The sequence below is a fragment of the Hakea prostrata genome, chromosome 3 (genome assembly GCF_041222555.1).
Source record: "Hakea prostrata isolate BN-2017 chromosome 3, UWA_Hpros_2, whole genome shotgun sequence".
NCBI lineage: Eukaryota > Viridiplantae > Streptophyta > Magnoliopsida > Proteales > Proteaceae > Hakea > Hakea prostrata.
This window is the reverse complement of record NC_142602.1, coordinates 26,092,549-26,115,992: the sequence shown is the minus strand read 5'-3', so window position 1 is coordinate 26,115,992 and position 23,444 is coordinate 26,092,549. Positions and strand designations below refer to the sequence as shown.

Here is a 23,444-nt window from a genome sequence, read left to right as displayed (position 1 = left end):
CCCTAATCCAACTTATGGATTAGGTTAATTACCCTAATGATGGCAGACTCAAATTGACGGCTGCGGCTAATCATTATCGAAGGGATAATTATCCCATAACCTAGAGGTTATCTCAGGAATCCTCTACTAGTCCAAACTAGTAGAAGTCTATCGCTCAACGGATCTAACAAAGACCAACGACTACCCGAAGAAGGCTCAAGTGCATCCAACAAAGGATATTCGAAGGACACCATAAAAACGCCAACGAGGTGAGGGACGAACACACACACGGAGACAAAACATCGGAGGCACGATCAGAAGTTCTATCCAGCCTAGCGAGCCGTTGGATTAAGTTATCAACGACTTAGGCTGAGGTGGACCGACCCCGGGTCGGGCAATCGACGTTGTTTTGAGTATCACGAGGAGATCTAAGGGCTGAGCAGATTTTGGACGCATTAGAGTTGTAATGAGGCACCATGAGTAAAGGAGGCCCTTCATGACCTTGGTTATGAGGTTCTTCATGACATTGATCATAGATCTTAAAGGTCTTGATCATGGTGATGAGGTGGGCTTACTTGAATCATGGAATTTACTAAAATTCTAACTCTTTACCTTCCTTTCTCATTTCAACTTCATGACCATTCATGGCCATTACCATGAGTGGGGTTAAGGTCTTTGAATGGATTAAATCCAATTAATTCCAAAGAAGTGAATATGAGAGTTATTTCTCCAAGTAGTGGGGAGGTTAGGTCAAGGTGGTTTATTCTCATTAGTGGAGGAGGGACAAGCCATTGATTCTCCATTAGTGGATAATTGATTATCCAATTCATTGCCTTAAGAATCCTAAGGGGTGTAAGGTGAGGTTTGGGCCTATATAAACCCAACATTTCCTTGCATGTGGTGTGCAATTGAGACACTCCTCACCCTCACATTATTTGTGTTACAAAATTAATTTATTTCTTTGAATTTGTCTAAGTGTTGTGCTCTAGCTTTTGGCTCCTTGAAGGGACTAGAAGAACTACCTAATCTTCTAGTTGGAGGTTGAAAATGAGGTAGTTCTTTATCTTGGAAGTGGTGGTGCGAAGAACCCTTGGTAGTAGGGTGCATCAATTACCTTAAAGATAGCACTCAAGGTGTGACTCAACCTCATTGATTGGTGATTTGTTCAGTTGCAACTTCAAGCTCTCCGGATTGGCTAAAGATCTTCATCTCTCAATTGTATTGCAATTTCATTTTTGTGTATTTGAAGAATTTGAAGGGCGGGACATGAACTAGAGATTCAAACCTGATTCATGAACCGAATATACCCGTGGTGTAAAAACTCAGATTCAGAAACCGATTCACGTAGTGAAAAAGGGAACGAGATTTATGGGAAGGGGTGAAATCCAGAGATTTCAAAAAGCATACAATTGTACATCACAAAATCATGCGATCAAATAAATTTTTAGGATGAATTCAGGGATTTCATTCCACAACCAAACACTTAATTTTATAAATTATAACTCCATAGATTTGAAGTCTATAGATTTGAAATCTCTAGATATTTGAAATCTCCTGACTCATGTAACCAAACAGGCCCTAATACAATTACCCCAACATATCACTCTTTCATTTGTGGAAAATTACAATTAGATGCATTTGATTTGAATTATTTGTGGATGTGTTTATGGTAACACTAGTAGTAGTTTCCTATATAAGTCCAAGGAGGTATTGAAACGAGGTTTTGGCCCGTTTTTTCACACCTTTAAAGTTTCACTAAAAGGTGTTGAGCATTGTAAGGTTTATAGTATCCCATGATATGATATAATAATATCTAATACGTATTCATATTGGATGCAACTAATGCAGTACATATCAATATCTGTTCATTGGATAGTACTAAAATACATTGGCCAGTATGATTCAATACTCAATACAAGACTATACATCTCTTAAAATCATTTGATAGATACGATACTTGATATTGATACTTTAAGGAAAAAAAATCATATTTTGAATTAAAAATTCAGAATAATTTGGTAAATAGTTCAATTTTGAAATTGAATTTCATTTCATTCTTCATTTTTTATTATTTCAAAAATTGTTTCCTCAAATCATTTATCTTGATGCAACCATTTGTTTTGGATTATATTCTTTACAAGTTAATTGCTAATGACCCAAGATTTAAAGTATCAATATCAAATATATTTTTGGTTAGATGATTTTAAGAGACGTATCACCTCGTACTGAATATTGTATCGTACTGACCCATTCATTTTAATACTATCCAACAAAGAGATGTATCAATATGGATACATATCGGTTGTATCCAACATGGATATGTAATGATTATTGTCATATCATATCTTGAGATACTTTGAACTTTGATTGTAACCCTTTTATGACTGGGATCGAGTCCGGATCCTCTCCCCTCACATCTCTTCATCACTTATTGACTGCAAACTACAGGGAATCCGGATCATCTCCCCCTCCGGGGGAGCACTCTCCCCCATGGCTTCTTGACCACAAAAACCAGTGCGGCCCACTGGTGAAAAAGTTTTATTTTCTTTTTATTTTTTTCAAAAAGGTGTTTTTCACCGTGGGCCCCACTGATTTTTGTGGTCAGGAAGCGTTGGGGAGCACAAACGGGGTCGCAGATCCGGACTCGACTACAGGGGTCACAGCCGTCGCAGATCCGGACTCGACTACAGGTCATACTTCTTAATTTTTTATTTTTTTTTCACATGTAGGTCCCATGTTTTTGTGGGGGGAGATGATCCACAATCCTTAACGGGGTCTACATGGAGGCGTGAATAACGACAAGGATCGCTGACGTCATTGCGAAGCACAACAAGTCGGTAATTACCGTTGATGCGGCTGACGAATGATTGAGCCGCTGGATCACCCACAGTTTATGTGCCACGTCGATACCCGCACATTTACGCCACCCACTGTCCACCGTGGTGTTGGGTGGGTGAAGCTCGCGCGCTTGCAGACCGTTTCTTTACGGTTCTTTCTCGTCTGCCCCACACTGACTTCTATTCATCGTTTTCTTTCTCCTTTCCCCAACCGACATCTGCAGTTTCTGGCAGAGTGGTGGTGCGATCGAAGAAGACGACCAGCCTGGAATAGCAAGCCAGAAGTTTGATTGTTTCTCCTTCTGTAAATCACACCCTTAGATTGAAACTGCGTTCTCTGCCCTAGAATTTGGTGGATTGTTTGTAGTTCTGATTTGGAGTTCCTGTATATTTTATTTGTAAGTGGTGAAGCGGAAGAGTTTAATTTCTCATCTTAGTGGACGTTTGACGATTTTCCTCTCTTCTTCTTCTTCTTCTTCTTCATCTGTTAGAGGGATTAATTGACAGTTTGTTTCCTCGTCGGTGTAGGATCTTGGAGGAGTTGCCGTTGTCTGCTTCTAGTGGGTTAAAGTTCTGTGTTGGAGATTCTGTTGCTCACTTTTGTTTAGTAGTTGCAATCGGGATTCTCCTGATTTATGGTGAATTCGGTGGTTATTCGCAGCCGTGGATCCAGTGCCGTTAACTAAGATACGTGAGTTATTTTTGGCAATCAGGATCTGGAGTTGGATGTTCTGAGAACGTGCGGAATTGAGTCCTTGAGCAGATAAAGAGTTTCGGGTTTTGCTCTTGAAGTGAGCTTTTTGGATGCACGCTGTTTTCTATCTGGTCCGATGGGCGTTATTGGGATATAGCAGTTAAGGTTGGTGAAGCAATGATCGCGAGCCATCCTTCTGTGCATCCTATAGAAGCTCCTCCTCTAACTGACGCAGCAAACAATGCACTCAGAATGAGGATGACGGATATCCAAGGAATGCCTGGCACGGTTGGTGGTCTCGTTTTACGATTATGCCAATTTTTGTTCGCTGCTGCGGCAGTTTGTGTCATGGCTTCTGCCAGTGATTTCACCACTGTCACAGCTTTCTGGTAACGAGCTTCGTGGTTCTTGTTTACTCATTCTCTTTGTAATTCATGATTTCTATAAACGTGGGTAGGGGCCAAAATCTCTGGAATTTGGATGCCATGCCGTTTATTATTGACCGTGAACATAAGAAGTCCAAGTTTGGGTCCTAGCATTGAAGGAAGCATTCCAGTATTTAGTTGCACTGAGCTCATCCTTTAGTTGGTAACTGAATCATTCTTTCTGGACATTGTAGAAGAGTATATGCTAGGCAATGCAGTACTTGAAGCTTTTGTTTACGAAATCTAGTAGGGTTATTTGTAACCTGGATGCATGACAATACCTAGTTGGGTTTGAGAACGTGGTTCTCATCCCGCGGGTGGGTTCTAAATTACCTAATTTCAAAATGTAGTGAAGTAGATGGCGCAAAACATCTCTAACAGTCTATCTTATGGTCAAGAAATCAAAACATCCCATGGGATCCGCTTGGGGGCTCCTTGCGATAAGGTTTCCTTTTCTCTAGGTGTTTCTTTCCCTGCTGTTGACATTTCATAATAAATTTGTTTGTATACTATCTTCATAATTTTGAGCTTTTTTAACTGCTGAAATACTATTATAAAGTACTTATTTACTACATATGATATGCTAAAAGGATTTTTTATTTTACACTAAATTTGTTTTGTAATTTTAAAAGGCCTGTGTTACATAGGAAGGGCTGTCCTAATACGCTTGTGGGACAAGCCAAGTTTTTGGATATGGAATATCATTTGGGGCCCAATTTTGTGCAGTGGTAAACCCAAAGGTCCTCAGCCAATTTGCTGATTATTTTCTGAAACAAATTTCATCATGTGGAATGAAAAGCTCTGAAAAACTAGGGTCAAGTATGCATGCCAAGATGATATTTGATTGACTTAAGTGTTTAAAAATTTGACATATGGCTTATTCAATCCTCAACCATTCTATCGAATGGTCAGAATTGCCATGTCATCTTGCCACCAGGTTAAAAGCTGTTGAGCCACCTTGATAAGTTTATTAGGACAGCTTGTCCTAAGAACTTTTCATTCTTCTTAGGATTCTTCATTAAATTCTTTCATCTATTTAAGAAAGTTCTTCCTGTAGCAGGAGTGAGTTGTAGCTCTAAAACACAGGCATGTAAGCTCCCCCCCAACTAAATTATGAATTTGGATTATTATCTGAGATTCTGAGGTCTACTTTTGGTTAGTGCTGATGAATGCAGCTCTTGGTTGGTACCTTGGTGCTGCTTTGTTGTTTTGCATGGTTGTCATCTGCTACCATGAATTTTTTCATCATTTTGTCTTATTATACTGCAATAGAGGGGTATTTCCCGGGATTGTTGTGAGGAGGACATTTTATTGATTTGTTCTATGCAGTTAAGCATTTACTTGGTTTGCAATTACATGGTCTTTTCTTTTTTTTTTAATTATTATTATTATTTTAATATTTTCTATCTGTTACTTTATATGACTATGGGGAATAGGCTCCAGTGTGTTTTTTCTTCTACTAGTGACTTCAACTAGGAAACCTAGTCAGTTTTTCTGTAGAGAATTTCTATTAGGAAGCCTAATCGACTGTTGATGTCTTAGAAGTCTTTTGCTATAGGAACAAGTGAGGGGCTCAAGATTTAAACTACTCCAAAAGTCACCATAATTTGAATTTGCTGACTGAATTATTTTGCAATGTCAAACAAACTCGAGATAAGATGTTTTATTGCTAGAAGCATGAAGAAATTTCAAAATATAAATTCTTCTCTGCTACTACTTTATTGGAAATTTATCAGAAGAGGGAGAAAAAAGGTATGCCGTATCTTGAATTTACTCTTAACTTGCTTGAATCATGCTCTGCTGATATTATCATGGGTTCTGTGCACGGCTTAGTAAATGATCTTCAAATATTTCACCATCATAGGATAGTCAGTAATATAAATTGTTGATTACCATCTAATTATAAAGTGACTGTCTTGAACTTGTATTACAACTATCCCCTTTTTTTTTTTTGGTTAATTTAATAAGTAAGGATTTATTAATGTCTAGACTAAGAGGTCCTATCTTAAAGCAACGTTATCAAAGTTTAAGGTATTGCATTTTGTTTCAGTCCTGGAAAGCACTATACCCTCCAAATTATTCGGATACGGAAGATGGAAGTAAATATTTTTTTGGGGAGAAACCTTGCATGTGTTATTTCAGCATTAGTCGTTAGCATCTCCCCCCCCCCCCCCTCTCTCTTTTTCCCTTCCTTTTTCCTTCAAGCCTCCAAGTGGCTGCACACAGAACCAGGATCAAATTCATGTTGATATATGGTTAAATGAGCAGTTTATAGTACAAAGAACATCTTTTAATGAGTATATCCAAAGCCTATGCCTTCTAGACATCCAAAAACCATCATCTATGCTTTTAAATGCAAAGGACATAGTAAAAGGAAATCCGACTAGATTCAATGTTTTTCTTCATGTTGTTAATTCTTTGACATAGCAAGGACCAACATTGTTTATGGTATCTTGCCCTTGTAACAATTGGCAGATGGTGAGTTGTGTGATTTCTTGGGTCAGCTTTATTGTTGGGATGGCTGTGGTTATTGATCCAGCTATAATTGTGAATACATTTAACTATTTAAGATTCATTGTGACTATCTATGATAATCAAGCTTCGATATATATTGCGAGTAATCTAGTGTATCATGAAAAAACGAAACATGTGAAAGTGGATATTCATTTATTCGTGATGCTGTTAATTGTTAGGACAAGAGTGGTGTCTACTCCATTTGTTACCTCTGCTGATCAGATTGCTAATGTTTTTACAAAGGCGTTATTTGGTCCTTTATTTAATAAGTGTTGCAAGTCTTTGGGTGTGAGAAACTTGTATGCTCTGGCTTGAGGAGGTGTGTTAGTTAGCATGCGCCCTATGCAAGCCGTACCTAACTTGTTCACCAAGTTATGGACTCTTGGTTATGAGTTGTAATTAAAGTTAATACCCTCTATAAATATGAGTTTAAAAATAAAATAAAGGCATCAAGCTTGCTCACATTGTGCGTAGGTTCTTCTCCTCTCTCAAGATCTCTCTCTTTTTCTCGTTCTCTCATTCTCTTTCGATTCTTGTTTTGTTGTTTCACTTTGAACATGCTTAGAGGTAAAACTGTATAAGAATGCTCTAAGTAAAACATTATTTGTTTTATAGCTTGCTCACTGATTGCTGCTTAGTTTAATGGGGTGATCCAATCACATAATACTCGAAAAGCAATGGCTCCACAATGTCAACTCTGCTTTGATTTTTTTGGGCAACAACTTGTTCATCTGCTCCTTCCTCAGTCATGATTGATCCAATATGACCAAAATAATTTTGGTGTATGCTTTGGTACTTAATCATAATAATCCTATAATAGCATTTTCACTGATTTATACATACTAAATAAATCCTGCTTTTGCATTTTGGTGAACTGCTCAACTCCCTAACACCAAGATTGAACATTTTGGAACGGCCATTCTTCAAAGTTCAAACTTTTTGACTGCTAGCGTGAATGGTTGTCATTGTCAGTATGAGGAGGATTGTCCCTAATGTAGTTCTAGGTAAGTTCAGCTAGATTGGGAATTGGGTTATTTGGTAGGACGTAGGATTTAATGGTAGGGTTAGAATAGGTTGATGTAAGAGAGTCTATCTGTGAAAGATTAGGATGTGAATTGGGAATGTATTATTTAAATCCATCTTTTGACTCTTGAAGCCATGCCTGGAAGTGTGGTACAGTTGTTTAGTGGCTAGACCACATTGGTGATCTCTAAACTTAAGTTGGTACTTCCTGACCAATGTATGATGAATGTTGATGATGTCCGCTACTTACAAATAATTCAGTTTGTAATTTGTGATATTTTGTTGTTATTTTCAATTTTATGAAGTATGAACGGTTGTTCTTGCTAGTAGGTGCTTTGTTGAGTTGGGGGGGGGGGGGGGGTTTAGTCATATGTTCTTGTATGATTGTATCATCGAGGACAGAAGCAAGTATTATAGTGCAGTAGTTGGAAAGTATGGTCGACATTCGAAACCCCGTTTAGGTGTTGCACGGTGAATGTACATTTATTGCTGAACCACAAAAGGATATTACCTTGTGTGGTTGTGATTTGCTTGGATGGAAGTAAATTTGGTATTGGAGTGCATCCCTTAGTTTTCTTGGATTAAAGTGGGAGTGGAGTGCATATAAATTATAACTGGATAAAATCGGGGATCCTGAGCCAGCGGTCACATATTGTCAGTGCAAGTATATTGGGAATTACCAGTTGCAGAGCAATTGAGTGTTGTGGTGTGCTTAAGAGATAGAATACTGTCCGTGGGATTAAATTTGTGAGAATCATAATTAAGTACTGATTCACCACTCACCTCAGTAGTACCGAATCCTTGTCTATTAGTAGGCATGGCCTGTTTATCAGAGCCAATCCTGGCTCCTAGTTTCCTTCTCCTTCTCCAACCTCTTCTTATTTCTGATAAGTCCTTCCCTTTTCTTTCCTTTCATAATTTCTCTATTATCTTCCTTTGTCCTAGTAGTGTTTAGAATTTATGCTATTTTCCCTGCTACCCGATGTACTCAAGCAAAAACTGTTGGAATTCGCTCACATTCTAAACCTTTAGACCTGAAATTCTGGGAAGTAGTACCTTGCTGCTCAAACATAGATTTAATACCGGGTACTTAAAGGGGGAAAAAAATTCAACTAATTGGGGAGTCTTGTAAACTAAGAACCAACTTTAACAAGGAAATAAAGATTCCAACTCTTAAATTTCTTTTTTTTGGTGTGTGTTTCTGGATGAAACTCTAACTTAGTCCTACGTAGGAAAGCTAAAACAGTTAGAAGGCCAAAACTAAGACTGAAATAATTTATTTAGTCTAGTCCAACTCCTGTTGGACCAAACCCCATTGGATTGGTTCCTTTTGGGGTTGGTCCAAACCCGATTGAACTAGTCTATTGATACTTCATCGTTGACATATCCTGTCATCAGTCTTTCAACTGGGTTTTGTCTTTTGTTTCTCCCAATTTGCATCTGACCTTTTCTTTTGATTTATTTGAATTGAGTCATTTCCTGCAGTGACCTGCGCATGGTTCTATTGTGCTGGAGAATCTCAGTTACTGTTTGTTCCACTCACTTGTCCAAAATAATGACTTCTATCCTACCTTTCTAATCTTGTTCTGAAGGCCTAACCCAATTTTTAACTTACACCGTGACCTAAGTAACCTAAACTGACTAGGAAACTGTTTCAAAACAGAATGGACTTGTAAAATCCTAACCCAGCCTAACATAAATAACTAGTAAACTAAATAAATAAAGGCACTTAGTGACCCATATCCTACCCTATACCAGTAGATTGTGGTTGCATTAAAGTAGCCTATTATAATGAAAAAGCATTGAACTAGAGGCCTAACGTAATACCCAACCCAAGGCTTATTTCCACTAAAATAAGCCTAGGGATGAAGGGAGCGAAAGTGGAGGGGAGGTTAGGTTGTGGGGGATCGAACAAAAAATAATTGTACCTGCTGCAAATGCACTGATATTTGGAATTAGATGGGGGGAATTTAAGTGAAAAAAATCCAGTTTCATTATTTATGAGGGGAAATGAGAGGAATAGGATGAGGAATGGCACTACTGTTTCTGGTTGATTATTATTGCATTTATTCTGGATTAGTACTTCATGTAGCTTCTACAACTCTACAATTGGCCAGATACCTAAAAGATCCAGTATCACCTTATCATTTGAGGATGTAATTGCAAGAAGCTGTGTGTTGGCAGTCACCATGAAAGAGTTAGTGAAAGTTTTCAGCAGGATAGCTTGTGGCATGGTGAAGTAATTTCCACATGGACAATGTGGTTATTTATCCCCCTGTCCACTCCCCCCCCCCCCAAAAGAAAAAATAATAATAATAAAAAGTGTGTTAGATATTCTTTTCTTTGTCAAGATCAGTTGAGCTGCTGTTTAATGTTGTGTCATAAGTTTATGTTTTCATAACTAGATATCCAGAGGTGGTTGAGTTCTGCAGTAGGATCATGTTCTCAAGGAGTTTGACACTTTCACATAAGTTACTCGTCTTTCCTCTGGGTGCTGATTGTCCTTTGATGATGTTAGATAGTATCAGTATGCTAATGTTTGTCATCCATTTCTTCTTAGGTGCATAGAGACTGAATGAATTCAATAGGATGGTGCAATTCCCCCCCCCCCCCTCTCCTCCTCTCTTTCCCAACATTTCTTCTGTTCATGAATTGCAAGTTAAAACTTGCTGTAGTGTTGGGCTGTGCACTAGATCAGCCATTCCACCTTTGGCATTGGGCTGAAGGTGCATCAGGTCTTCTTTGTAACGTTCATGGTTTTGCTGGATAAATGAACAGCTGCTAGTGATTATAAGTCTCTCCTGAACCTCAGTGCTTGAGTAGAAGATAGACATTTCATTGTTCAACAGAAGTATCTGGGGTATAATTAATAAACAGCAAGCAATGTCTTCGTGCAGGGTTCATTTGTTTGCTGGGAGACTTGAAGGGAAGAGTGAAATTTTTATACTTGAGAGAAAAAAAATAATGTAATCATTACCCTATGTGACTATATGATTGACTCCCAAGTCATTCCATATTTGGTCATTAAATTTACTTTACTTTGCATCTGATTCCCTTTGATTTTAAGAAGTAAATACAAATTACATGTAAAATACATCTTAAGAAATATGGTGTGAAATTTTTAGCTCATACAATCATACGAAATAATAATTTCAAATTCTTTTTATGTTTTAAAATTTTCATTTCATTCCCTCAAGTTTCCTTGCAACCAAACATAGTGGAAGTTCAGAAGCACGTATCCAATTCAATACTAAGTTCCAAAACCAAGTCTTATTTCCAAATTGTTTGCTATTTCCTCTGATTCTCGTGCCAGATTTATAAGATAAAATGGGAAACAATAGTAAATCATAGCTAGGGTTGAGTAGTCCTCATGCTGATGGGGAACTCAGAAAACTGCTATATTCAGAGCTTAGGCATTCCAGCATACAAATGCGTGGTCAGCAACCAAAAGAGATTCTCTGAATGTCTGAGCGATAGAGAATGCAATAAATGGGTTATTGTTTGAATTTCAAGTAGTAAATGAACTTGAGACTAATATTACTTATTCAGCCTGTAGAAGCAATCTCTACATTGACCATGATACATGCATTGGACACAAAACTAATTATACTGGGGGTGGGAAGGTAGTATGTTCCACTAATCCCATCATCCAAACAGCTTGCTTTGAAACACTGAAAATTTTACTTTCTGAAGTATGGTACTTCCTTAATCTGGCTATTTGTCAAGTCTAAGAGTATACAACGTCGATAACCTAAAAGATCAATATTCTTAAATAATCATGCTACATTTTTATTTTTATTTTTTCATATTTGCCAGAAGAAGAGTTAATTTATCCTCAGTGCAGTACTTTTGGAGCATATTGATCATCCATGCCTGTTTTTTTAGTTTTCTCTTATTTTCTTGTTCTGCTTACAGTATTGTGTATCTTTTAGTTCCATAATTGGATGAGGTTTTTTTTCCTTTAGGTTTTGTCTCATAACTGAAGAAAATTTTTGGTACTTGTTTTTGTCAGTTACCTTGTTGCAGCAGCTTGCCTGCAAAGTATCTGGAGCCTATCAATGGCAATTATTGATATATATGCCCTTCTGGTAAAGAGATGCTTGCGGAATTCTCACATTGTCAGTTTGTTCACCATTGGTGATGGGGTAAGGAAAACCATTGCTGACATTTGTTGGTGATTATTTTGACTGTTAAGATTTGGAATCCTCCCTTTTTTTTGGATCCCTCTATAGCCATATTGGGTGGCTCATTGTATGGCCATGTAAATGTGACCAAAGAAAGAGATGCGTGCACACTAGAACAGAACCTTACTCTTGATCTTTTTCACCCTTCTTTTCCTTGCTTCTGTCTTCCCAACAGTCGGTAACAAAATTCACCAGTTATGGTATTTCAGCATGTTGGACACTTTGGTTCATGGAATTGGTTGATCATAAGTGTGATGATACATCTCCAGTCATCCCTTGAGAAATTTTATTAATAAGCTGCTTTCTTTTCTAGTTTCAAAAGCAGTAGATACTTTGTTGAAAAAAGAAGAAGAAGTAGGCATTGGTCTCAGATACATCATACAAGTGCCCTTTTTCTTTTTATTCCTGCTTTTAGAATTAGCTTGTGGAAGAACAACACACATAATATGGAATACTTATTAATTCTCCAGCTTTCAACTATTTTGTGGTTGAAGACATCGTTTCAAATAATTTTATATGCATGTAATTAAAGGAATTCAGTATTCCTTTTGCCATTTTCTTCCCTGACATGGACTTAGATTTTTGTCACATCAGATCACGGCCACACTTATATTTGCTGCTGCCTGTGCATCTGCTGGCATCACAGTGCTTATTGGCGATGATTTGAATGATTGTGCACAGAATCACTGCGCCCAGTTTGAGACAGCAACAGCAATGGCCTTTCTCAGCTGGGGAACTGTCTCTCCATCTTTTCTGTTGAACTTCTGGACGCTGGCATCCCGGTGACACTAAACTGGGAGAAGGCTATACTTTCATAAACAGTTGTGTTTTTGTGTGATCTCTACTGAAAGACTGTTGAGATTCAATCACCCTTTTCTGTGTATATTTCTTGAATTGGGGAATATATTCATATAATAGAAAGTATACTTGAAATACATATTGCATTTCTGCAAGAAAGCTCTTCATGAATTATCGGAGGTTGTTCTACAATTGAAAAAAAGACTTGCTTCATTGCCCCTCCGAGACCTAATTGGTAAGGATTGCTTTTAACACAGAAGTGGAGTCAGCAGTTTAGAAGTTGCAACTTCTCAACACTTCTTTCCTTGGGAGGGTGGGTTTCAGCATGCCCATTGCTACACTCCCTGTGACTGCGGATATGTTGAGGCTCTGTAAGTTTTTATGTTTTGCACGCATGACATTTATGGTTTTAGGTATGGGTAGCGTAATGCTTGAGTTGGGTGAGAAGTTTAGTTTTGCACATTGCCAATACAACCATCAAGGCAATGTCGTATTGGTTGCATTGCATGAACAAGAGGTAAAGAGACTAAGAAATCCTATTTTCGTGTTGATGGATACCCATTTTGATATCATGCACTAAAACCAGGTTTAAATTGTCAGTAAAGACTGTTTTTCATTTGGTCGAAGCAAAGAAGATGACGAAGGAACCATCCAGGGGCGAGAATAGGAAAATTACATGATTAGCAACATTTTAGGTTTTCTTTTACAAATTAGCTGCCCAAGGTTTTACTGTACAAGACTAAGTAAAATCGTGTTTGAATTTTCAAAACTAGCCAAAACAGTGAGACTCCGCATGGTGTCTGGTGGTTGTAACACATAGATAGATGAGGATTAATCGAACAAGATCTTCATCTTGAATTCTGAAGCTTGAGAAGAACAGTCAATAATAGAGGCGATCCTTTCTTTGTAAAGCGAAAATTTGGTGTTCCTTTCCTTTAATTCGATTGAAACAATCAATTACTATAAACACCTTCAGTAATTTTTTCACAAAGGTGCTTCTGCTCTGTTTCTGAGGTTGAATCTCAAGGGTTCTCTTTTTGTTTCTCGGTTGAATCTTTCAAGACTCCACATGGGTCGCTAGACGAAGAAAAAAGAAACTATCAAAAGATTTTTTTTTTCTTCTTTTTTCGGATCCAAGGTTCATCCGGGCTAGCTTGCGCGCACAACGACTACATCCTCGGAAGCTTTTTTATATCATTAATATAGGTGGGGGTTTCGCCCTGGCCTTGAGGGAATTCGAACTCTAACCTCCTATGTAGAAGAGTTGGTCTTTTGCCAATATCAAAAGACTTATGAGCCGTTAATTTTAATTTTCACCCCAGTTACTGCAAGGGTTGAACTGTTGATGGCCACTGGACTTCAGAAACTTCAAAACTTTGCGGCTCCAATAACAAAATAATCTAATCTGCTTGACAGTTTTCAGACCTACAAAAATAATCGAATAGAATAGAATTAAAACCAAGACGACAAGGAGACAGCTTAGTTGGATAAGAGGTAAACACTCTCAGAAGATGGTCAGCTTGGAGTCCGGATCTGTGATCTGTCGGGGAGCACTTTCGACGGCTTTTCCACCCCGAAGTACTGGGGACCAGGGGTGGGTGATGGGAGATTTTATTTTTTTAATATTTTTCAGCTATAGGGCCCACTGATTTTGTGATGGTAAAACCATCGGGAAGCATTGGGACGGGGTGATGATCCGGATTCGGCAGCTTCTGTATGTTCATGGCCGTAGTGGGAAAGAGAGCGCCGCCAGAGGCCTCCACCATGGAAGTAGCTGAGAAGCTATGATTGTACCTACATTTTCCAAACTAGATCTGCTGGTCCCCAAGTGATAACTCCTCGACCACCAAACCTTGTGTTTTGTCTTCCATGTTCCATTGATATGAACCACAATATGGTCAGATGAATGGAGGGAAGATTGCTGCAGAGTGGACTGGATTGGGGTTTATTATCTTCTCGTGGGTTCCAGAAGCTATATAACTCAAAAAAGTCGGTAATTTTCATCAAAAAGTGCAGATTGTTGAGATGGGTGATTAGAAATTTTTTAAGATGAAATGGAAGTTGACCAGGGAGTTCCACGGGGGGCTTAAACAAAAACATTAAAGTGGGCTTTGGGGTCTGCTTTGCTTGTGGTTTAAGCAAGAAATGGTATCCACTCTTCGTTCTCTCTTCTCTCTGTTGTTGTTCCATTATAGCTCAAAGCTTGAATTTGAAGATTTTTATTAAAGAGCTTTAAAGTGAAATGGTATGTTCGGAGGTACGATGGTGGTGTAACCGACTAGAAGTAACGTTGTATTGGTTTTTTTTTTTTTTTTTTGAGGTTCATCCGGGCCAGTTTGCCCGCACCTCAATTACTTTCTCAGGGAGCTTTGTGTGTGCAAGAGTCGAACCCATGACCTCTCCATTTAAAATATATAAAAATTAAAATTAAAAAATTGTATTTTTTCAGGTCTTGTACAGCTTAAGGGTGTCAATCGGTTCATTTTCGTTAATTCGGTGTGGGTACGATATCAACTTTGAATACCGAAAATCAGATCCGTACTGTATCGAATTTACACTGTGGGGTACGGTTTCGGTATTTACAAAAACGGTTCGGTATGGTTTCGGTATTAAATCGGTGCGGTAAAATGGTTTAGGGCCCGTTTGGTTACATGAGTCTGGAGATTTCAAATATCTAGAGATTTCAAATCTATAAATTTCAAATTTATGGAGTTATAATTTATAAAATTAGATGTTTGGTTGTGGAATGAAATCTGTGGATTCATCCTAAAAAACATTTGATCGACGGATTTTTGTGAATGTGCAAATGTATAGCTTTTTGAAATCTCCGGATTTCACCCCTTACCCATAAACTGATTCCCATTTTTAGGTAAAAAGTGAATCTCTAGATTTCATGAATCTAGAGAACGATTAATGAATCCGGAGATTTCAAATCTCAAATTGGCTAACCATTAAACATGGTATCCAGTGCGGTACAATTTTGGTACGAATGGACTGATGCCACTTTTGTTATTAGTTCATTAAGATCCTATTGAAATTGCAATCAACCAATCAACAAAATTTTATATTAACAGAGATAAAACAAGTAAATCTAATAAAAGGAGTGAATGACAAAATGAAAAACTGAAATAGGGAATTAAGGATATGATAAAGGTAAAGTGTTTTAATTGTAAAATTAAAATTTATATCCCTTAATTTGGTACGGCACCAATTGATGCGGTTTAGAGGTACATACCGATGGTATGAGTACATAAAATCAAAACCGTACGAAGAAACTCGGTTTCAGTACGTACCATACAGAATTTTGAACGGTACGATTTAGTACGGTTTCGGTACGCAATTGACACCCTTACTTGTACTACTCTTAAAATTTGAAATAGTGAAATCTCTCCCATTAGATATAGATAATCTTGAATATTCTAGGTTAGCAAATCACGTTAAAAATCTCATGTGTTGGTTTCATTTCCTCTCATTTTTGTGGTCGTGTTTTGTTGTTCACCCTGGGTTTCCATTTTAGTTGTGCAAAATTGTTAAAATCTCATGTGTGATAAGGGTGTCAATCGGTACGGTTTTGATGCAATTACCAACTTTGAATACTGAAAACCAGAACCGTACCATACCGAATTTAAACGGTACAGTACGGTTTTGGTATTTAGAAAGACGATTCGGTACGGTTTCGGTATCAAACCGGTACGAAAAACGGTTTAAACACGGTATCTAGTGTGGTACATTTTTTGTACAAATGAACTTATGCCACTGTTGTTATTAGTCCATTAAGATCCTGATGAAATTGTGATCAACCAATCAATAGAATTTGAAAATAATAGAGATAAAGCAAATAAATCTAATTAATAAAGACGAAACAAGTAAATCTAAGAAGAGGAGTGAATGATGAAACCAAATAGGGAATTAGGGATAAGGTAAAGGTAAAGTGTTTTAATTGTAAAATTACGATTTATATCCCTTAATTTGGTACGGTACCAATTCGGTAAGGTTTCGGTACATACCGACGGTATGAATACCTAAAACCAGAACCGTGCCGTTCAAAATTCGGTTTGTTCACGTGCGTGCACCCAATTTTGAACGGTACAGTATGGTGCGGTTTTAAACGGCGCGGCTTGGTACGGTACGGTTTAACGGTTTCGATATGCCATCGACACCCTTATGTGTTGATTTCATTTCCTCTCATTTTTGACTTTTGTGGTCGTGTTCTGTTGTTTACCTTACGTTTCATTTTATTTCGGCAAAATCTTAACCGGGTGATTGATTTGTCCAATTATCCGGCTTCTTCAAATAAGTCATAGTTGCTAAAATATCTACTTTTGACAAAGCCAGTCATTCTTAATGAATGATATTGTTGACCCAAAAAACAAAATGATATCAACTTTTGCATTATAACCCAATTCGACATCCACTTTTGCATTATAACCTTACTCACCAGAATGTGACATTTTTTGTATGCATCTTTATTTTGTATTTTATTTGGGGGATGGAACTTCAGTGATGTGTAATAATCGTGTAACACTGAGCTGTGTACGATAAGGGATGGAATGGATGGCCGAGGGTAAAAATCTTAACCACCCCCATTTGTATGTTTTTTTTTCTTTTTCTTTTTAACTTTTTCAACCATACAAGCCTGTAAAAAAAAGCAGCAAACTGAGTTATCAGGATTTCGACCTTGACCACTCGGTGAGATTGTGATGCACAGCATAGAAGTTGAACCCTGGGGAAGTGTTTGTAACTAAAGTCGCAGATACCGATGGGCCAAACATACCCGTAAATTCAGGGTCATTGGACTTGGGAAGACAAATAATATTAGTAGTACTAGTACCAAATCAAGTAGTTAAAATAGAAGCTTACACTAGATTAATCATTGCTTACTAAAAGAACAAGAAAATCTTGCTTTAGGAACTAAAGTTTGAACTTTTCAAGAATCCAACAGGTTGAAATATTTCCTCCGGGTGTATGTAAAAGTTCGGACTCTTTACATCTTGGCATTATGTCTCACGCATTTTGATACAACATAATTTTTGGCATGGGCAACGCCAAAACTTCAGAAGTGGCAATCACCACATCATCATAACATCAGGATCCAGGAGATGCGTACCACCCACCTTCAAGAAAAACATTCTGTTGGGTTAACCCAAGTTTCAGAACAAGATTTCTGAGCTTTTGCTTGTTACTGCGCTCTCACGCATAATCTTGAATGGCAAGCCATATGAGTTCGCCACAAGTTCCCCTGCGTTGCAAAACGCATTAGCAACAGAGAAGTCTTTTATCTCCACAGGACATTGCCATTTTGAGCTCCCAAAGGCCATTAGCAGGATCCTCCCCAGCTTGTTTTGGAAAAATGTCCCCAGAATCTGCTTGTGCATACGCCATACAGCACCGGGTTCGCCCCTTCTTATGAACCAAAGGTATTACATTTCTTTCATGTCCGTTCCTTCTCCATGGGACTCTGTTCTAAACATACACAATGTACAATTGTACATGGTAGAGAGGATCAGAAGTCAAAAGACTCGGGTAAAAGGATTCTTCTAAATTAAATATTAAGTAAAGGATAGTACAAAATTTCTCTCTCCCACTGCCTGAAGCTTGGATCAATAAATAATGTTTTTACACAAAAGACCAGTTCACAAAAGAAAAGGCAAGGCAGTGAACAATGTTCTCCTCCCCAAAGACTTTCCAGGCAATAGCTTGTTCATAGGAAATGTGGCGCCCCATGGTCGAAATGCAGATTCCAGGAGGCAGGTAAGCAAAACCCTGCAAAGCAAACACCACAGTCCTAGCTCCATGAGTAAAACACAGAATGCCTATCTTCTGTCCCGACCAAATTAAAATGCCAGGAGACCCAGAAATTTTCTATTTTAGTTTCCAATATGTATTTCAATTGCCACGGTATGGATAGAATAAAATCATCATAAGATAGAGGCAAGTGCAAAGCATTTTTCATGTGTTGTATGGCTCAAGTATACCTGTTGCATCATCTTAGAGAAGTCTGAACACAATGCCTTTCGACCAGATTCATCGAATATCTTATCCAACGCGATGTCCTGCAGAGCCACCAGTGTGGTTTCCAGCATATCTAGCCCCGCTTGGTTGGCAAAGGAGAAAACTGGTTGAGACTGCAAACCAAAAGATCATCCTGTCAACTTAACAGTCCGCCTTCAATTCATCCCATTTCATATGCAACTTAAAGTAAGATTCATGATATTTCCCACAATGTTGGAACCTTTCCAGATCCAATAAGTTGAGCAAACTTCAAGTAGGATTACAAACCTGCTGGTCTAAATGGTTTTATAAAAGATTCCCCAAAGGGGATATCCTTCTATTATGTAATTTGCATATTTATGAGATTCAGTTACAGGAATGCATCCAATTTTGGAGATGGGAAATATCACATTATTATCAGTGTAATTCATTCAAAACTGACATTCAATTAATCCCCCCCACCCCCAAATTTTTTTTTTAATTAAATTAAATAAATAAAACGAAAACACACACACACACAGAATATCATATGAAGAGGAGGAACTTCCCACAGGGCCATTCGGGATAGAATCCCCTTAACAGGAACATTCAGTCTCAACACAAAAGAATGACGTGGCAAACTTGCCTAGAGTGTTTAGGGAGTAGTCCAAATAAACCATGTGTTCAATTCTGCCTCAAATTCAATCATTTACCCCTTCCATATCTTTCATCTACCAATAAATTTCACACTATAATCACGTATAGCCACTTCATGGTTCCAGAAGCTTTCAACTCACTGTTCTCCACCTGGCAAATTTGTATTGGTCCGATATTTGGCTTATGGGCTACCTTTCCATAAAACTGCAGGCCGATCAATAAAAATTGACAGGCCTAGGTATCATGTCTGCGTTGGAAAACTAGGTCCGGAAAAGCGTACCAACAGAAATAGCTTCAACATCCCAAACACACTTCTATTAATAGTAGATATACTACGGAAGGATTAGCTCATATAGCTGTAGCTTGTCATTCAAGGTAAAAACAATCTCTAGTGTCCCTGTTGACTTTCTGCTGCATTGAGTGATAATAAGGACATTGTGGATAGACAAGGGGTTCCTGTGAAATGTCACATGTCCAAATTTTAAGGCATCATAAGTGTAAGGCCCAATGTGCACATTGGCTCTTCCCCTTGTTTTCTACGGTTAAAATCCCTCGGGTTTCGGGAAAGGAGGGGTTGGAGTATTCTGCCCTTTTTAGGAACCATCAGAAATTGACTGTTCAAGCAATATCAAAAGCATGATTTGATCTAGTGAGTTCACAGGACAATAAATTAACATAGACATTCACCACTAGCTAAACTGCCACATAGTGGAAAACAGAAGAGTCAAACCACACATACATTGGGGAGGGGGATGTGTGGTACAGCCAAAAGAGAAAATTGCAGATTAAACTTAAGAAAATAGTTCCATAACCATATTCTTATTAATGAGATTCAAACCCTAAACAATTTAACTTGTGGACATATGGCTGGGAAGTAGGATACCGGGAAATAGCTCTAACATTGAAGTAATCGCAAAAGGCTACAATTCCATACGACAACAAAATTGTGCCAGGTTAATGATAAATATATAGCTGATAGCGTGAGCTTCATATACAGGATTCCGGATATATAATTTTGCAGCAAGTTTCATTCTTTTTTCCCCCTTCGTGTGAAGCCAGAAGTTCATTTAAATGCTCAACTAGACTAAGCCTTTCCCCAACCAAATAGTGTTAGCTACATGAATTATGTAAAGTGGTTCAACTCTATTTAAGGTCTCATCTACAAGTTTGATTTGATGAAAGGGGGCTGGGTTTTTTTTTTTTTTTTTTTGGGGGGGGGGGGGGGGGTTGGGGGGGGGGGGGGGGGGGGAAAGAAAGGGTTCTGTCTAATTTCAACTGAAAAAGGGGTCAAATTTGCATCGTCACCAATGGACTTTGAAAAACTAGACCATGCAACAGAACTGAAAGGGACCAATGCTTGCTGTTATATTGCGCTTTAACAGTATAGAAGCAGGAAGTAAATCAGTAAAACCAGGAACAGGCCAAAGGTAGTTATAGCCGGTTTTATTAGCAAATTCAATCTGGTTTTTAAACCTACTATTAACCTTGCATCAATTAGCATCTATCTGAGTGAACTGTTGAAGTCTTTCTAACATCCAAGCAAAGTGCTTGGTTGACTATAACACTAGACAACTCAATCTTATTGGAGAAAACTGTATCAAGAAATCGGTGGCAATACCTTCAATGAGCAGCATAATATGGCATCTGGATGGTGCCAGAGTTGTTTCAATATTGAGTCACCACTCTGGCAATCAGACCTTAGTAGTTCTGCTCCCAGATGATAACTGCATGTAAAAAGAAATGAGAAGCTAAATATTAGTGAAAGAAGACAAATCATGATTCAGTCAGAGAATAACAGGAGAAGTTTCACAGTTCCATTCATTTATTGGCAGAAGCCTTTATGCAAAGGTGTTTACGGCCAGGATCATGCCCTCAATGTTTATGTATACACGGTAGTGCCTTCAACATTTTGATGGGAGAGAGATGGGATCTGTTATAGACTTCTCCTCCCCACCACCCCCCACCCCCACCCCAACTGCCTAGGTTGGAAGGTGCAACAGTGTGTGAACATGGCCATGAATAAAGACTGGATCCTTAAATTTTCATCTTCAATTTGTTGTTAGCACAGTATAACGGTTTCAACCATGTATATCTTTAAGTTTCATTAACATGAGTTAAGGTATATTAGGCTCAGAAGAACTTGCCTATAGCTCTGGCAGATCCACTGAGAAAGTGTAAGAGCTTCTGGAGAGCCTGGAGACAACTTTGGCCCCATGTGTGGACCGAGTCCTGAGGGAGAAATAGCCATTGCAACCCTTTGAACAGAAGAAATCACACTGCGGACATAGTGTCTTGCCATCGTCGCAACATTATCCTGGAGATGGTTCTCAAAAGGGAACTGGAAAGCAATTGTCAAAACTGACCGCCCATTACAGCTATTTGGAGATGCATCTCCAGATGTCCTGTTCATGGAAGGACCTACTTCAAGACTGGAAGCCAGATCTAATGTCCGATGTGCACCCAATGCATCTTGTGTCTCGCTCTGTATAGTAGTAATCATCAGTATTTTGAAGCAAGTAGATTTAGAGCCCAACTACTTCACTAATATATCCCCAATTAAGTAGTATTACACAAAAAGACATGCAAGCAAAAAGCATCCAAAATCCAATTAGCTAGTGTTCAGAGATTAGAGACCACAGCTCAATCTTGGATATAATCCTGCTTTATGACCTACTGGCAATGAAACTTTCTCACTATTGAAAATCTGAAATATTAGATTTCAGTCAACAGTTGAGTGGCATGTCATTTCTTGCAAAATAACTGTGCATACAGATGAACAGGAGCCATGACAGCAGTCATTTTGAAAAACCGTGCAAGATTAACTCTTTTCAAGGTAGAACTATCACAACCCCCCCCCCCAAAAGAAGAAAAATTTCTACTTCATTTATTCCAAAATAACTTTACCTACAAATAAACAGGAGTTGAAAACAGCAATCATGCAACATTTTTTGAAAGACTGAAAGATTAAAGTGACTCTTCAAAGGTCGAACAGTAACAAATATAGTCTTTTGATAACAAGAGAAGTTTGTACTGTGAATGTAAAACCTCCTCAGAGGACATTGCAGCACCTTCCATCCAATAGGAATGTTACACTAGATTCATCATGGATCCGAACATTGCATCCAAGTTCTCAGATACTAACCAGCAAAACAAAATTATCAAATTTCTGATGTGAAAGACAAATAAAAACAACATATGCTTATTGGTCGATGGCTAAAATATGCTTATTGGCAACATATGCCTTTTTTTGTTGGCTCATGTGGGATGTAGTGTCCTAACCTTATTACCATATAAGAGATCAGCTGCACTCAACAATTCTAAACCACAAGGAAGTTCACAAGGAATTATTGACAAACTTGCTTATAGCATTTAGTTGGTTTAGTTGAACATGCTCTTGACTACAGAGACTTAAAATCTGTAACAAACATCAGATGCTATTAAAACTTTTAAAATCCTCAGCTCATTCAGTTTTTATGTGTTACCAACTGGTTATCAGCAAAGAATAATCCGGCTTTAAAAACAAGAACTAGAGAAATTCTTAATAGACTAAGGAAAAAATTATATTCAAGAGGAGCATATATGAACTCAACTGCTTTTGAATCCAGAGGTATAATCCGGAACCCTGAGGGTAGCAGTGGAGCATCATCTGGAAGCATTTCATCAATTGGAGCAAAAACAAGTTCAGAGCAGGTTCCCACTGCATTCTCATCCACCCCACTACAAATCTGAACCAAAGAAACCATTCCAGAATAAGTTTAGAAAATTCAATATCAAAATAATCACAATATTGCAGGAAATAAACCAGCAAAGTATGGTCAATAACTTCTCATTGTCTTCCCACCCATGCCTCCTTTAAATAGCAAGCAAGACATAGCAGATATAGATCCATAAAAATTTCCTTTTTTTGGTGCCCACATTCTTCTCCCAAAGGAGTCCAAACAAACAAATGTGGCTGCCCAAGCAATTTTCTTTAAAGCTGATTCAAATTTACCAAGATAACACTTTCTTTTACCGTCCCGAAAGTCTTGACAAGTGATGGCTACTTAAGAACTAAAACTAATAAATCAATAAGCCAATAATTGGAGGAAAAGATGATAGAAGCAATTCATGGAGATATTGGAAAGACACCTGTAAGAGATGAATATCCCTAGATAGAACAGCCTCTTCCTGTCAAGTCATGACCTTCAAGCCGAATCGCTTCAAGCATCTGAAACATTCTCCAAAGGTGATTGTAAAGATTCAATTAGAAACCATTCAACCAGAAAAAGGAAAAAAGAAATCAATTAATTACGAAAAAAGGAGAACTGCGGGTAGGATGAGCCTAGAACAATTTATATGAGAATATGACCTCAGCTAATGGAGC

The 23,444-nt window shown here is 38.1% G+C and overlaps 2 protein-coding genes across 2 annotated transcripts in view; one reads left to right on the top strand and one right to left on the bottom strand.

Annotated features, from left to right (window-relative positions):
- Positions 1-2,923: 2,923 nt before the first annotated feature.
- LOC149021900 (CASP-like protein 5A1) lies at positions 2,924-13,018 on the top strand. The gene is made up of 4 exons (XM_089150074.1): positions 2,924-3,214; positions 3,345-3,899; positions 11,485-11,617; positions 12,251-13,018. Exons 2-4 carry the CDS (start codon positions 3,688-3,690, stop codon positions 12,440-12,442), a joined length of 537 nt encoding a protein of 178 aa, XP_089006200.1. The 5' UTR covers positions 2,924-3,214; positions 3,345-3,687; the 3' UTR covers positions 12,443-13,018.
- Positions 13,019-17,217: 4,199 nt separating this feature from the next.
- Positions 17,218-23,444, bottom strand: part of LOC149021899 (homeobox-leucine zipper protein REVOLUTA-like) — an 11,020-nt gene continuing 4,793 nt past the window's right edge. Inside the window, exons 3-8 of the mRNA XM_089147507.1 lie at positions 23,210-23,248; positions 22,672-22,806; positions 21,226-21,563; positions 20,700-20,805; positions 18,430-18,579; positions 17,218-18,217 (exon numbers count right to left, since the gene is read on the bottom strand). Of these exons, the coding sequence (XP_089003633.1) occupies positions 18,071-18,217; positions 18,430-18,579; positions 20,700-20,805; positions 21,226-21,563; positions 22,672-22,806; positions 23,210-23,248 (915 nt within the window). The 3' untranslated portion in view covers positions 17,218-18,070. The remainder of the gene's footprint in view (positions 18,218-18,429; positions 18,580-20,699; positions 20,806-21,225; positions 21,564-22,671; positions 22,807-23,209; positions 23,249-23,444) is intronic.

Coding starts and splice junctions, on each gene's coding strand:
- LOC149021900 (XM_089150074.1), top strand. CDS start 3,688: ATGATCGCGAGCCATCCTTCTGTGCATCCTATAGAAGCTCCTCCTCTA. Junction 3,900..11,484: donor ACCACTGTCACAGCTTTCTG/GTAACGAGCTTC, acceptor TGTTTTTGTCAG/TTACCTTGTTGCAGCAGCTT. Junction 11,618..12,250: donor TGTTCACCATTGGTGATGGG/GTAAGGAAAACC, acceptor TTGTCACATCAG/ATCACGGCCACACTTATATT.